Genomic DNA, 15,482 nt, shown 5'->3' on the forward strand with positions numbered 1-15,482 from the left:
GGCGTATCATACACAGGAACCTGGAGTATTTTTTATAGGAAAACCAGGAATGGAGTCGCATACATTAGAGCCTGGAGGCTCATTATCGAGAGGATGCAGTGCGGAGCTTTGTTCCATGCGCGAAATGCCGCGTACAACAACCTGGCGTGGAGTCTCAAGCACAGGAGCCTGGAGTGGTGCTTTGTTTCAGTGACGAGACCCTGGGATTACTTAGAGGAAGATCCGGAATGGAGTCCCCTATACTGGAGCCTGGAGTCCACTCCAAAGGCGGAGCCGACCACGCCTTGGAAAACCCTGAAGCAGAGTGCCGTAAAGACGACCGTGGAGTGAATTTATAACATCCGGAGTGGATTTTAGCTTATACTGACTGTATTGTGGTACACTGGAGCCTGGAGTGTGGCTCCCAAGGTGAAGACGGGTGCCTCAGGTAAAACCTGGAGCAGAGCTTCAGATATAAGAGCCTGGAGTGGTTTAAAAAGGAGATCCGAAGCGAATTGTGGAATGGATTTTGGGACACAGGAGTCTGTAGCGCAGTTTTAATATAAGTCTGGAGTGTGATCCAGCCGTCACCAAGGGGCGCCGCGGTGGCGAGGAGATGTTAGTGACCTCGCCTGGTGCACAGAAGGGCCTGGGTTCCATCCCGGACCCTGACGCCTGCTGCTGTCTGTTTGGAGTTTGCGTGTCTCTCTCCCCCCCGTGGTCGCGTGGAGGATTTGTCTCTGATTCCTCCGGGTTTCCCCCTCCTCCACATTTAAAATCAACATCACGCGCTCAGAGTATTTATTTGGCTGCCGCTGTAAATCTCCACGTGGTGATGATGATGACGATGATAAGCCGTCACTTGCGGCCGTCACTTGTGATTGCCAGGGTCGCCTCTGAGCAAAGAGCTGCAGAGTTCAGCGTCTAAATTTCGATTTAAAGCTTCTTCCGTGACTGCAGGGATTCGTCTTCTTGGTTCTTTCGGTAAAGTCACGTAGAATGGAAAAAACAAAATAAATAAATAAAACATAATAAAATTATTCTCACGACGTTTCGGCCACAACGCAAGCAGTCGTCCTCAGGTGAAGAACAGGTCTGTCGAGAAGACAGAGCATAAACCCCCCGCCCACCTCCTACGCATTTAACAAGCTGTACTAATCCCATATCTGCATTTCCCATAAATATGCTAAATTCCTCTTGATATGCAATTATTTTGTCAAGGCGCTGTTCCCCCTCCAACCCAGCAGCTTAAATAGACGCTCCAAGCCTGGGGTGTTTTATTCAGACTCTTGTCTTCTCGACAGACCAATTCTTCACCTGAGGACGGCTGCTTGCGTTGTGGCCGAAACGTCGTGAGAATTATTTTATAATGTTTTATTTTTATTATTTTATTATTTCCATTCTACGTGACTTTACCGAAAGAACCAAGAAGATGAGTTCAGCGTCGTCTTAGTGAGAATGCGAGTCACAAGAAGACAGATCTGGACCCGCAGCCTCTGCCCTCTCCCTCGGTGTGACAGCGGCCTCTAGCGGCACCTCTAGCGGCCTCTAGCGGCAGCTCGCTGGGACGAAATGTGCACGACCCACGGCGTCAGTTTTGACACCTCAGGGGGAATCCGATGAGCTGTAAAGCTCTTTTGTTCACAGATGTCCAGTTAGGGGCACGGGGTTATAACAGAAAACACAAAACGCACGATAGGGGTGTGTAAAGTAGAGGAAAGTTAAGAACATCATCTTCTTGGTTCTTTCGGTAAAGTCACGTAGAAGGGAAGTAATAAAATAATAAAAATAAAACATAATAAAATTATTCTCACGACGTTTCGGCCACAACGCAAGCAGCCGTCCTCAGGTGAAAACCAGGTCTGTCGAGGCGACAGCGTCTCTAGTGATTCACATCCTTTATTTAACCATGAGAGACCCACTGAGATTCACCATCTCTAGTGACTCACATCCTTTATTTAACCATTGGAGACCCACTGAGATTCACCATCTCTAGTGACTCACATCCTTTATTAAACCAGATGAGAGACCCATTGAGATTCAATCTCTCGTGATTCAAATCCTTTATTTAACCAGATGAGAGCCTCACTGAGATTCACCATCTCTAGTGATTCACATCCTTTATTTAACCATTGGAGACCCACTGAGATTCACCATCTCTAGTGATTCACATCCTTTATTTAACCATTGGAGACCCACTGAGATTCACCATCTCTAGTGATTCACATCCTTTATTTAACCAGATGAGAGCCTCACTGAGATTCACCATCTCTAGTGATTCACATCCTTTATTTAACCATTGGAGACCCACTGAGATTCACCATCTCTAGTGATTCACATCCTTTATTTAACCAGTTGAGAGCCCCATTGAGATTCAATCTCTCGTGATTCACATCCTTTATTAAACCAGATGAGAGACCCACTGAGATTCAATCTCTAGTGATTCACATCCTTTATTTAACCAGGTGGGTGCGCATTGGCACTCATCACAGCTGGACATCTGCAAACTAAAACAGCTTCACAGCTAATTGTATTCCTCCCGCAGTAAACATCTTCTGATTACCAAAATGACGAATAGAAACCACGAATTCGATGTCCAATTGAATCGGATTCATGGCCGCACAAACCGAACGCGTTACTGAAGATCATCTGCCTCCATCCAGCAGTGGATGGACCATGGGTGGCAGTGATGATGCTGCTGGCGGTGATTGGTGGAATCGATGAGATCGTAAATCCCCAGTGGAATCGAAACACCGGAATTGATGCGCACTGGAATCGACTGCGCAATTGAAGCTACAGCGTTGGAATCCAGCGGAGGTGGAATCGAATATCGAAGAATCGTTAAAAATTCTTATTTTAATGAATCAGTTCAGCAGAGGAAATTTTTTTGCCATTGGAAACAATGGGAATCGATAGGTTGGTGTCCAAGTAAGGGAATATGTGGATCGATTCCTATTGGTCCGCCCCTCTTTCGCTGCAGCTCTTGGTCCTGTCTCATCTCCTCCTCACATCAGCAGCCGCATCCTCATCATCATCAGCAACAACATCATCATCATCAGCAACATCATCATCAGCAACATCATCAGCAGCAACATCATCATCCTCATCATCATCAGCAGCAACATCATCATCAGCAACCGCATCCTCATCATCATCAGCAACATCATCATCAGCAACATCATCATCATCAGCAACATCATCATCAGCGACATCATCATCAGCAACATCATCATCAGCAACATCATCATCAGTGATATCATCATCAACATCATCATCAGCAACATCATCATCAGCGACATCATCATCAGCGATATCATCATCAGCGATATCGTCATCAGCAAAATCAGCAATATCAGCAACAGCAGCATCAGCGAACTGTCTCAGCATAATCAGCATTATCAGAAATATCAAAAGCATCATCAGCAACAGCATCATCAGCAGCAGCATCCTCATCAGCAACAGCAGCAGCATAACCATCAATATCATCACGATCAATATCACCATCACTAATATCACAACCAACATCACCATCTTCATTTATATTATCACAATCAACGTAGCCAAAATAAACATTACATCACCATTATCATCATCACTAAATATCACCACCATCACCACCACCTTCAACATCCCCGACATTAACATCACCGTCATCAAACACCCACATCAACACAATTACCAGCACCATCACCCACATCACACAACCACCCACATCACCCACATCACACCACCACCCACACCACCCACATCACACCACCACCCACACCACCCACTTCACCACCCACATCACACCATCACCCACATCACACCACCAACATCACCCACATCACCCACATCACACCACCACCCACACCACACCACCCACATCACACCATCACCCACATCACACCACCACCCACACCACACCACCCACACCACCATCCACATCACACCATCACCCACATCACACCACCACCCACACCACACCACCCACATCATCACCCACATCACACCATAACCCACATCACACTACCACCCACATCACACCACCCACATCACCCACATCACACCACCCACACCACCCACATCACACCAACACCCACATCACACCACCATGTATCTCTCTCTTGTCCTCTGCCTCCTCTTCCCTCTCCTCCTCCTCCACGCCGCTCCTGAGCCGAGCACTCGAGACGACACCGCCCACTCTCAGGTGGGCATGGTGGGGGCATCGATAAGGTCATGGGGGCATTGATAAGGTCATGGGGGCATTGATAAGGTCATGGTGGGGTATTGACAGGTGGGCATGGTGAGGGCATTGATAAGGTCATGGGGGCATTGATAAGGGCATGGTGGGGTATTGACAGGTTGGCATGGTGGGGGCATCGATAAGGGCATTGGGGTATTGATAAGGTCATGGGGGCATTGATAAGGTCATGGGGGCATCGATAAGGTCATGGGGGCATTGATAAGGGCATGGTGGGGTATTGACAGGTGGGCATTGTGGGGGCATTGATACGGGCATTGGTGCATTGATAAGGGCGTTGGGATATTGATAAGGGCATGGGGGCATTGATAAGACATTTGTGTATTTGAGGGTATTGATATGATGGGTTCAATCCCTGGGTCTGTGTGTCTTGATGTGTCGCAGGGGTTCATAATAGCAGTGTCACGTTCATAATGGCCGTGTCAGAGACACAGAGACCATCGCAGCTGAGAGATGCTGGGTTCAATCTCTGGGTCTGTGTCTCTCAGGAGGTTCATAGTGGTCGTGTCAGAGACGCAGAACGATTTGTAAATGTATTTTTAATAAGCAAAGGAAATAAAACATAATTGTGAGGGCTCTAATTTAAATGTGGGGATGATCACAAGACATCTGGACCACCCCTGTTTTTGCTCTGGACACGTTCCGGAGATTTCAAGATTCACATCCCGGATATCAACGAGCGCTGTTTGTGTAGCCGCGGTAATAATCTGTACGGCAAATTCCGCGTGTCCGTCAGAGTGTGTCACGAGTGCGTTAAAAACGATTAACCTGTTTCACATTCTTCTTTTGTTACCAGCTAAGGCCTCACTATTGAGCTGCGTAGTTATTTTTCAGAAGCGACCGATCACAAATTACGGCTCAACGAAATTGGATAAACAGCATCATAATCATCACGTTCAAATTTTTAGCAGTAGCCATCTACTCTAAACGCGTGACGCTGATTCTAAATGTGGAGGGGAAAACCGGAGGACTCGGAGAAAAATCCACGCAGTGACCACGAGGAGAGAGACGCAGACTCCACATATACAGCAGCAGCAGGCGTCAGGGTCAGGATCGAACCCACGACCTCCTGTAGACCAGGCGAGGTAGTTAACATCTCCTAGCCACCGTGATGATGATGAGAGAGAGACACGCAAACTCCAAGTACACGGCAGCAGGCGTCAGGGTCGGGATCGAACCCACGACCTCCTGTATACCAGGCGAGGTAGTCAACATCTCCCCACCACGGCACCCGTGCCTGGCACGAGTGCTGTGGCGACGTCACCGCTACCTCGTGGCGACTGGCTGCTGCTGCTGCTGTGCATGAACTCACACACCAAGTGTCTTCATCTCCCTCACTACTCCCCCCACCTCATCCAGCACCACCGTCCACTGATGACGCTGATGCCTTCGCAGACGATGTCACAGCAGCAGCAGCAGCAGCAGTGGAAGGAGCCTGACGTGGCTGGCTCGTTCCACAACGGAACGGACTCTGAGGGGCTCGTGGCGAGCGTCACGCCGCAGCGACTCCGTGAGGCGGACCAGGTGCGAGCCTGCTTAGCTTAGCCCAGCCCAGTCCAAACTAGTGGAGTCCAGTCCAAACTAGTCTAGTCCAGTCCATAGTCCAGATCAGTCCATACCAGCCCAGTCCAAACTAGTGGAGTCCAGTCCAAACTAGTCTAGTCCAGTCCATAGTCCAGATCAGTCCATACCAGTCCAGTCCAAACTAGTGGAGTCCAGTCCATAGTCCAGACCAGTCCAGTCCAAACTAGTCCAGTCCATAGTCCAGATCAGTCCAAACTAGTGGAGTCCAGTCCATAGTCCAGCCCATCCCAGTCCTGTCCATAGTCCAGACCAGTCCAGTCCAGTCCAAACTAGTCCAGTCCAGTCCATAGTCCAGACCAGTCCAGACCAGTCCCAGTCCAAACTAGTGGAGTCCAGTCCATAGTCCAGCCCAGTCCAGTCCTGCCCAAACTAGTCCAGTCCAGTCCAAACCAGCTGCAGTCCAAACCAGTGCAGTTAAAACCAGTGCAGTTAAAACCAGTCCAATGCTTTCCATCTAAACTAAACTATTACATTTTTTTTTTCAGAAGTGCCTTGCCATCATAAATGATAGCTCAACCAAGTGGTTGAGCTATGTATTGCAATAGTCAAATGTTCAGAATGCGGCTGCTCGTGTGTTCAGCAGACCACCTTGTTCACATCATATTACACCCGCTATGGCCTCCCTGCACTGGCTTCCAGTTTCACACAAAATCCAGTTTAAAATCCTATTAACCTACAAATCAGTGAACCATCTTACGCAGCCGACATCATGTATGTGCTGCACCCATCAAGGCCCCTAGGGTGTTGGGGCAGATCTTCTCTCTGCATTCGTGTAGCCCCCAGGCTACGGAACGATCTTCCACGAGCTATCGGAGGAGATCTCTCTCAGAGTCGGTGAACATTTTAGAAATGGGTCCTAAAACCTACTTAGATACTTCCGCTTTTTAAACTTTTAGTTCATTTGGTAAATTGATTCTTAGAATGTATTTCTAATATATTTATTTTGATGCCGTCTGCTGCAGCTGTGTCCAATGCAGCGCTTTCTTGATGAAAGGCGCGACATAAATGGAATTGTTATTTTTAAACGCGTGACGCCGATTCCCATGACACAGAGCACCGTCTGTAGCCCAACGCGTCAGAAAGGATGGAACCCCCCCCCCGTCACCCCCACCCCCCCGTCACCCCCCCCCCCCCGTGTCACCCCCTGTCAACTGAGCGTGGCGAAATTCTGGCAGAACCCAGGGCCTTGAAGATGCGGCAGTGGCTGGATAAGCCATTCCCTTCCCCTCCGCAGGGTGGCGCCATGGCAACAGAGGGCGGCGCCATGACGATCGAGGGTGGCGCCATGGCAACGGAGGGCGGCGCCATGACGACCGAGGGTGGCGCCATGGCAACGGAGGGTGGCGCCATGGCAACGGAGGGTGGCGCCATGGCAACGGAGGGTGGCGCCATGGCAATGGAGAGTGGCGCCGCGGGGACCGAGGGAGGCGCCATGGCAACGGAGGGTGGCGGCATGGCGACCGAGCATGGTGGCACGGCGATTGAGCGTGGCGCCATGGCGACCGAGGGTGGTGGCACGGCGACGGAGGGTGGCGCCATGGCAACGGAGGGTGGCGCCGCGGGGACCGAGGCAGGCGCCGTGGCGACGGAGGGCGACTACGAGGGTGACGACGTGTTTGTGGAGGCTCCCGACGAGGACTATGCGGTGCTCTTCCCTCGCGACGACGGCGGCGACGGCGGCGACGATGGCGACGAGGCGGTGGAGAGGATCTTCGAGGCGGCCGTGGACGACGCCAGCGACGTCTTCACCCTCCCCAACCTCCTGGATGACCTCGTCAGGGCCGAGATGAGCGAGCTGATGCCCAGCGACGACGACTACGACGACGACGACGGTGGTGGTGAGTTTCCCTGCCCGTGCGTCTGGAGGCGCCCCCCGGAGTGGCTCGGCGCCAGTGGTGCCGAGCCGGTTCTCTGAGAAAGTCGTTTACACGGCGCCTAATCGAGGCCCCTTGCGGAGAATTAACAACGGCACAATGACAACGCTGCGTGACAACGCCGCGTGACAACGCCGCGTGTGTGAATGTAACGGTGGAAGGTGAGGCGCATAGACGAGAGTGAGGGAGCGCACAACTGTGATGATGCGGGGAGTCGGTGAAAGCGAAATTGATGACAATCGATGATGAATGGATTGAATGAACGGGGTTGATGAGTGATGGCGGTGGTCATGAGGGAGATATTGAGGGGGCCGTGGGGTGGACTAGGGAACCGTGAGTTTTTGAGTGAGGAGCGGAAACAGTGAGCGCAGGTGATGTGGAGGGGTGAGTTTGTTCCAGTGAAGGGGGTGGGGGAGGAGAGAGAGAAGACGACACAGAGAGATTCAAGAGTGACAAGATGCGGTGGGGGGGGGGGGGGGCTAGGCCACGCAGGGACGGGTGTAGAGCAGCGTGAGGAACAGGCAGGAGACGGGGTGCCGGTGCAGTTGCACGAGGAGGGTCGGGGTATGGGAACTGTAGCGAATGGTCGAATATGATCCGGGCAGAGTTGTTTGGGATTTGTTGAAGAGTAAATGGGGAGACCAAGGGTAAGAGAGTCGCGGTCGTCCAGACGGGTACGCATAAGGGAATGGATGAGGAGTTTCGCAGCAGAGGTGGAACCGGCAAGCAGGGGTCGTGGCGGAGTTGCGATCGGTGAGGGAAGAGTCGAAGGTGACACCAAGGAAGGGTGCGGGCTGAGGAAAGAGGGGAACTGGAAAAAGGAGGGGAAGAGAACGGAGGAGGGGAACGGGAGTTTGGGGGAAGAGAGAATTTGAGTTTTGTGAAGGGTCTATGGAGAGAGACGTGACGCCCAAGATTGCATCGAGAGATGAGGCCGGCTGCCAGAGGCGGAGTCGGAGTCGGGGGCGAAGGAGAACATTTTGGATGCCGTCCGTTAAGAGGCGTCTGGGGGAAAGTTCGGCGAAGAAAATAACTGAAGAGAGAAAAGGCAACGTTGCGAGTGGTGAGATGGAGAGATACAATTTAGGGAACCAAGAACAGAGAATTGGGGAACAGCGGCAGTGTACAGGGGGGGGGGGGGGCGGAGAGGGAAGTGGCAATGATTGAATGAGACCGCAGAGAGAGAGATGGGAGTGTCGCCAGAGAGCGGTGTGCCACAGCAGATGCCGAGAGAAGAGAGAGAGGAGAGTCTGGGGTGGTCGACCGTGAGGACGGGTCCACGAGTATTATAATAATGTAAATGTATAAAGGGTGCTTAGCGCGGAAAGGCAGAAAATAGTTAACAACCAAGTAAAGAAAAAGTGACGAAGAAGTTTGTAAAGAACCAAAGAGAGCCATCTTCTTGGTTCTTTCGGTAAAGTCACATAGAATGGAAATAATAAAGTAATAAAAATAAAACATAATAAAATAATTATTTTAGTATGTTTTATTTTTATTATTTTATTATTTCCATTCTACGTGACTTTACCGAAAGAACCAAGAAGGTGAATCCCTGCAGTCACGAAAGCTTTAAATCAAAAAGAGCCGTGTTGAACCGATACGTTCTCCGTCGAGATGTGAAGATTTGCGAGTGTCTGGGACGTCCCTTTGACCCTGAAGGAGCAAGGAGTTCCCGCGGTTGGGTGTCGCAGTTGCCAAGGCACCATCACCACCCCCGAGTGTGCCGCCAGGAGAGGCCAGCGGCGTGAGCAGGTAGCCAGGTGACTGTGAGCCCAAGAGCCGTTCCGGGTGAGAGGGACGAGAAGCAGATTGGAACTGGGGCTAGAGAGAGTTAGAAGAAGATGAGGAGTGGGAAAGACGAGAGCGTACCGGGCATTCGGAGAGTCGGGAGACATCGGGGAGAAGAGAGATGGGGCGGTAGCCGCTGATGCCGCTGAGCCCGCAACACCAAGAGGCTGGGTTCCACTCCGGGTTTCAGCCCCAACCACGGAGATTCTGAAGTGCAGTGAGTTGGCGGTCTCAGACTGGTCACCAGTCACTCACACAGAGACCCATCGACTCACACAGAGACCCATCGACTCACACACAGACCCATCGACTCACACAGAGACCCATAGACTCACACAGAGACCCATCGACTCACACAGAGACCCATCGACTCACACACAGACCCATCGACTCGCACACAGACCCATAGACTCACACACAGACCCATCGACTCCCACAGAGACCCATCGACTCACACAACGACCCAGATTGAAAACCGATTTCTTTTGAACTTATTTTTGTGTTGAGTTTGTTTGGCTTTCCCCCACTCATCTGATGAGGACAATTGGCTATGCATGGTGCAAATGAAGTTCAACATACACACACATACATCGTCCCTTTGCCTGCAGCTCCAGACGATATCGTCGACAGCATGGTGGACAACTCCATAGTCCATCGGCGGAGGGGTTCTCTCTACCCGGACTACCAGGACCTCGGCGCTAGCTCCTCCTCCACCGGCGAGGGCCGGGATCCGGACTACGCGGCCCCCATGGGGGTGCTGATCAACGAGGCGCGGCGCGAGATGGAGGACAGCCGGGGCCTCCGGGACGAGCTGGGTGGAAGTTTGGTGGACGTGGATGGCCTGCCGGAGGCGGAGGTTAGGCTGGAGGCGGAGCGTGGGGATCTGCAGCGGCTCGTCAACAGCCTGTCTGTCGTCAACGGCGACGCGGAGTCTCAAACACGTTAGCTCCGTACGTCCGTCCGTCCGTCTGTGCGTGACGTGGGACCGCGCTGGCTCTCATTTAGACGGACTGACGTGAACCGGAATCCCTCGCGTAAAAGTTGTGTTGCCCTTAGCGGGCTTGCCCTGTAGAAAATCATTATCGCTGTGTCGTGTGTCTGCGTGTGCCCGTTTCAATTGGCACGACACCGGCTGGAGAAGAGATGGAGTGATGTGGTACGGGAGGACGTGGAGCTGAGCGGACTTGCCGATGACTGGTACCAGCGGCGTCAAGATCGGCCTCCGTGGAGGAGGCTCGTGAAGGACGCTACTGGGCAGTTGGAGGCAGTCGCCCTCCAATGACAACGGAGGGTAGAGGAGCGACGCTCACGAGCGAAGCACCAGGCAGTAGGGGGCACAGGTGGTGCATCGGCCAATCATCTCAGTCAGTCAACCCATGGCACCTGGGTCTGTCCCGTCACCTGTCAGCGAGCCTTCCACACTTCACGTGGCCTCAAAGTGCACCTGGCCTGGCACACAAGCACCACGACGTCACCGTCGCTTCGTGGTGAATGTCGGTTACTGGTGTCTGTCTTTGTGTGGAGGGTGCTCGCTAACAGCACTTGACTCAACAGTCCGTGAAGGCTATGTGGGGGGATCTTTGTCTTTGTGCGTGTTAGGAGTGGTGGTGCAGCGGTGAGCGCGCTGCGCTACGAAACCGGCCACACGAGTTCGATTCCCGCTCACGGCTAACACCAGTGATGATTATCTGAACCGGTCCTGGGCCTCCCCTAGGTCGACTCGGCCTCAAATGAGCACCTGCGGTGTGTAGTAAACATCGCCACTGGGGAGACAAAGGTGGCCTGGCGTGGTTGCTGGCCACCCACCCCCTCGTGTGCAATGACAGCCTTCATAGGCGCTGCTACTTGCAAACAGCACTTGCCCCAAAAGTTTGTTCAGGCTATACGTGGGATCTTTGTCTTTGTACCCATCTGTCTATCACGGGGGTAGGGTCAAGTTGCGTTGCTGTTCGGGACTCAGCCCTGGAGGAAAGCGGTCACGATGACGGATGTACGCATGCACGTTGCACTTCTTTCGCACCGTACGTAGCCAACTGAGCTACGCAATGAGGTGCGGGGGAAAGCGTGACCGGTCAAAGCGTTTTTACTACCCAGAAACTGGGGAGACAAAACAAAACCCACAGCGCTCGCAGGACAAAACGAGCCTCCTCCCGTCCACCTCCAGAGCGCCACGGTGCGGCTAGGAGATGTTAACTCCCTCGCCTGGTGTGCAGGAGGTCGTGGGTTTGATCCCGACCCTGGCGATGCCTGCTGCTGCTGTATATTTGGAGTTTGCGTGTCTCCCTCTCCCCGTGGTCCGGTTTTTCCTTCCACATTTAGACTCAACGTCACGCGTTTAGTCTTTGACTGCGGCCATACACTTCCACACGATGACGACGATGCTGCTGATGATGATGAGCCACTTCGTTGAGCTATCAACATTTGTGGTGGCCAGGTCGCTTCTGAAAACGAGCTACAGAACTCGGTGGGACTTATCTGGTAAAATAAAAAGTTGATCGTAGTTTTAGTTTATCTGCTCGTGTACATATCCATGTGACATGACAACACTCGATGTTGTACTAGAAAATAGAATATACAGATCATACATTTCCGATGATATAAATTGTCTATTATTTATATATATGTGTGCGTGTGTGCGTGTATTAGGGTGCCACTCAACACTCAGCATTGTTATCATCAAGGTCTCAGCCTCCTGTTGTTGTCCGTTTGCTGCTAAACTGAAGTCGCTGTGAGTTGAGAGAATTCCTGTTTACTGGGTGCTCGACAGAGCCGAGACATGGATCGCAGTCAAGACGGTCGTGGTGTCGGGGCACAGGTTAGTGGGCAGGTGGCGAGATGTTAGCTACCTCGCACGGTATACAGGAGGTCGTGGGTTCAATCCCGAGCCTGACGCCTGCTGCTGTATATTTGGAAGAGGTTTTTTGAGGTTAGATCGCGTAAATGTGTCGTTAAAACCCACCACCACTCGACACAGCCAACTCGTAAGGGTTGTCACGTAAACAGAACGTGGCCAATTCGTCACCAGTACAGCACTAGCCGGTGTGTTGGAGAGCCAAGTCACAACAACTCTGGCTGTCGCCTGATGAAGCTGGTTGTGATTACTGGCAAAACGTCACAGTACTCAGATTGTAAATGTTGTGGCTTGGCTCTCCAACACACACCGGTGTGCTGTACGAGTATACTACACTATACACTACACTACTATACACTTCACTATACACTACACTATACACTACACTACTATACACTTCACTATACACTACACTACAATACACTATACACTACACTATACACTACTATATACTGCACTATACACTAGTGCTGTACGAGTGACGAATTGGCCACGTTCTGTTTACGTGACAACCCTCACTGGTTGGCTGTGTCGGGTGGTGGCGGGTTTAAACGACACATTTATATATTTACGCGATCTAACCCAACAAAACTTTTCATGGATATTGGTCGCAAAAGCCGACGTGTTAAACTGTATATTTGGAGTTTGCGTGTTCTCTCTCTGCCCGTGGTCACGTGGATTTTCCTCCGGTTTTTCCCTTCACTTATAGAATCAACGTCAGACGTTCAGAGTATTTGGATGCTGCTATAAATTTCCACGTGGCGATAAGTCACCACTTCGTTGAGCGCTGAATACGAGCCGGCGGGCCTTAACAAGTGACGTCACGATGCAGCATCTTTCAAGAGCCACCGCGTGCGGCTCCGGATCCGCAGGAAGAGGGGGCTTTGAGTGCGGAAGTGAGTGGGGAGCTGGCGAGTTGCGGAGTGCCACTCGATCCACGTCGCCGCAGTACGAGAGGCACATACGCAGAGAAGATCCCGAGTAGATGAGTCAGTGGGTGAGTATTAGGTGCCAATCACAACAACCGCCATTATTGTGGCGAATGGCGGTTGTTGTTGTTGGTGCCAATCAGTACGCAGAGTCACAGTACTCGAGGCATTGGTGCAGAGGACTCGGTCGCGAGTAGAATGAGATTCTGGGTCAGCGACCAGATGGAGAGGCGGGATTCGATCCCAGATGACTCCGAGACCTTTCCCAAGGGGGCATAGCGAGTGGCACCAGACCATGCGTACTGCTTACGGAACGGCTCTTGGTTTTGCTTGCGAAATGGTAAGTTTCTCGACAGGCTTGCGTGTTACAAAGTGTTGAAATAAAACTTGACCGACCCATTGTTAATCCTGGAGGGGAACGTCGTGCATTCATCAATGTCGTGACGCCCGTTTGCCCCGGAAAGCCTCGCCGAGTCTCAAAGGCTCCCTTCACGTTTTTCACAGAACAAATGCGTGTGTGTGTGACTTGTATCATTGGCGAGTGGTCGTGTAGCGGTGAGCGCGCTGCACTACCAAACTATTTTTATTTTACCAGGCAAGGCCCACTGAGATCATCATCGAACCCGGCAATCCGAGCTCAATTCCCGCTCACGGCCAACACCAGTCAGGGTTATTTGAACTGGTCCTGGGACTCCCCTAGGGTAGACTCGGCCTAAAATGAGTAATGTTCCTGGTGCGGCATGTAAGCACGACCAAGAGGGAGACAAAGGTGGCCGAGCGTGGTGCTGGCCACCCACCCCCCCCTTCGTGTGCCGTGCCGGCCTTCACAGGTGCTACTCGCTAACAGCACTTGCCCCAACAGCCTGTTCAGGCTACATGGGGGATCTGTCTTTTTTTGTACCGTCCATAAAATTTCACAACAGCCGTAAGCTACGTTGGCGGTCATGCAGTGAAGAGCACAGTGCCGCTATGCGGGCCGGTAACGCCCATGTTCCATTCCCAGCCACAGGCTGCTTCGACCTCCAACTCCCGGCTCCACCAATCCTCACCGACTGGCTCGGTGAAGTATGGTCAAAGCACCCCCCCCAATTCACAACCAGACAGTGGTGGGGGACACCATCATCCAAGCAGTGCAACGACAAAGGGCTGTATATATGTATTACAATTGCTGTCATATATATTAAAAAACAATGATAATACAATAACGATAGCGAGATCAATGTTAGAAAGTAGGTGACGGAGGCAACTGTGAACAGCTGCTGTCAGAAGAGATGCACACAAACAAGTTAGGCCGATGATAATAGTTTCTTCCCATTTTTTCTGGCAACAAAACAGTTGTGTTAAGATGTTAAAAGACCAAACTGAAACCTTTTACAAGGAATCATGTCTGCATTAACCACAATGCTTGTGGTCAGAATGCAAAAAAAAAAAACACCGATAATATATGCATTGTCCTTGAAACTGATTGGTTCACACCAGAGACAGCTTTCTTTAGAGCCTCCTCTCAAACGGTGTTAGACCAGAGCACGCAAAAAGTTAGGCCTATCTTCTGTATTATTTTCAAGCCGTCAAAGCTGCCGTGCCGTTGTATATGTTAGACCACATAAGCAGCACCGGGACCATTAGCGGATTACTATTATTAATAAGGTGGCAAGGGGAAAACTAAACAAAAACTCAAAAACACCGCCACTGCGATTGTATGAATAAAAACGAATCTCCAAGCTTTTGAATGACTCTCCCCACGCCCGTTAAAACCGGTGGAATAGCGGCACAGTTAAAACGATTACATTTATCTTACACCCGGTAAGGCCCCGCCGAGTTGCGACATGGCGGGTGAATATTTGCTTTGGTCTGATTTCCACTTTCCCCACCGGCACAGCGTCCGAGCCAAGCCGGCATGGCAGGCTGCGGGCGCTTCTTCCGGCGTGCCGTTGAGCCGAAACGGAGCCAGAGCCGCCAACACTTTCTGGCGACACCGGCCTCGCCAAAATGCGGCAAAAATCGCGGTGGCCCGAGACCGGCGCCGGGTTCCCGGTGCCGGGCACCGGCGCGCTCTGCCCGACTCAGTAGGCGTAGTCCACGGCGGGCAGCCCGTGCCGGATCACCAGGAGCGCCGCTCCGAGCTCGCCGTGCCACGAATGCGGCACTCGCTGACCCCACACGCAGTCGCCGGCGTCGTCGCCGCCACCGTCGCCGCCGTCACCGCCGTCATCAACGCCGCCACCATCGTCCTC

At 51.9% G+C, this 15,482-nt stretch overlaps 1 protein-coding gene across 2 annotated transcripts; it reads left to right on the forward strand.

The window, feature by feature from the left end:
* Positions 1-4,035: 4,035 nt before the first annotated feature.
* Positions 4,036-13,899, forward strand: LOC133360267 (uncharacterized). Of its 2 annotated transcripts, XM_061578891.1 has the most exons (4): positions 4,036-4,168; positions 5,618-5,746; positions 7,041-7,644; positions 10,077-13,898. In XM_061578891.1, the coding sequence occupies exons 1-4, from the start codon at positions 4,073-4,075 to the stop codon at positions 10,412-10,414; spliced, it is 1,167 nt and encodes a 388-aa protein (XP_061434875.1). In that variant the 5' UTR covers positions 4,036-4,072; the 3' UTR covers positions 10,415-13,898. The 2 variants fall into 2 exon arrangements, with proteins under 2 accessions (XP_061434875.1, XP_061434876.1); XM_061578892.1 differs by lacking the exon at positions 5,618-5,746 and having other exon boundaries at positions 4,047-4,168; positions 10,077-13,899.
* Positions 13,900-15,482: the final 1,583 nt, after the last annotated feature.

The sequence above is a fragment of the Lethenteron reissneri genome, chromosome 68 (genome assembly GCF_015708825.2).
Source record: "Lethenteron reissneri isolate LAM-NWPU_2019-01 chromosome 68, ASM1570882v1, whole genome shotgun sequence".
In the NCBI taxonomy this organism is placed as follows: domain Eukaryota; kingdom Metazoa; phylum Chordata; class Hyperoartia; order Petromyzontiformes; family Petromyzontidae; genus Lethenteron; species Lethenteron reissneri.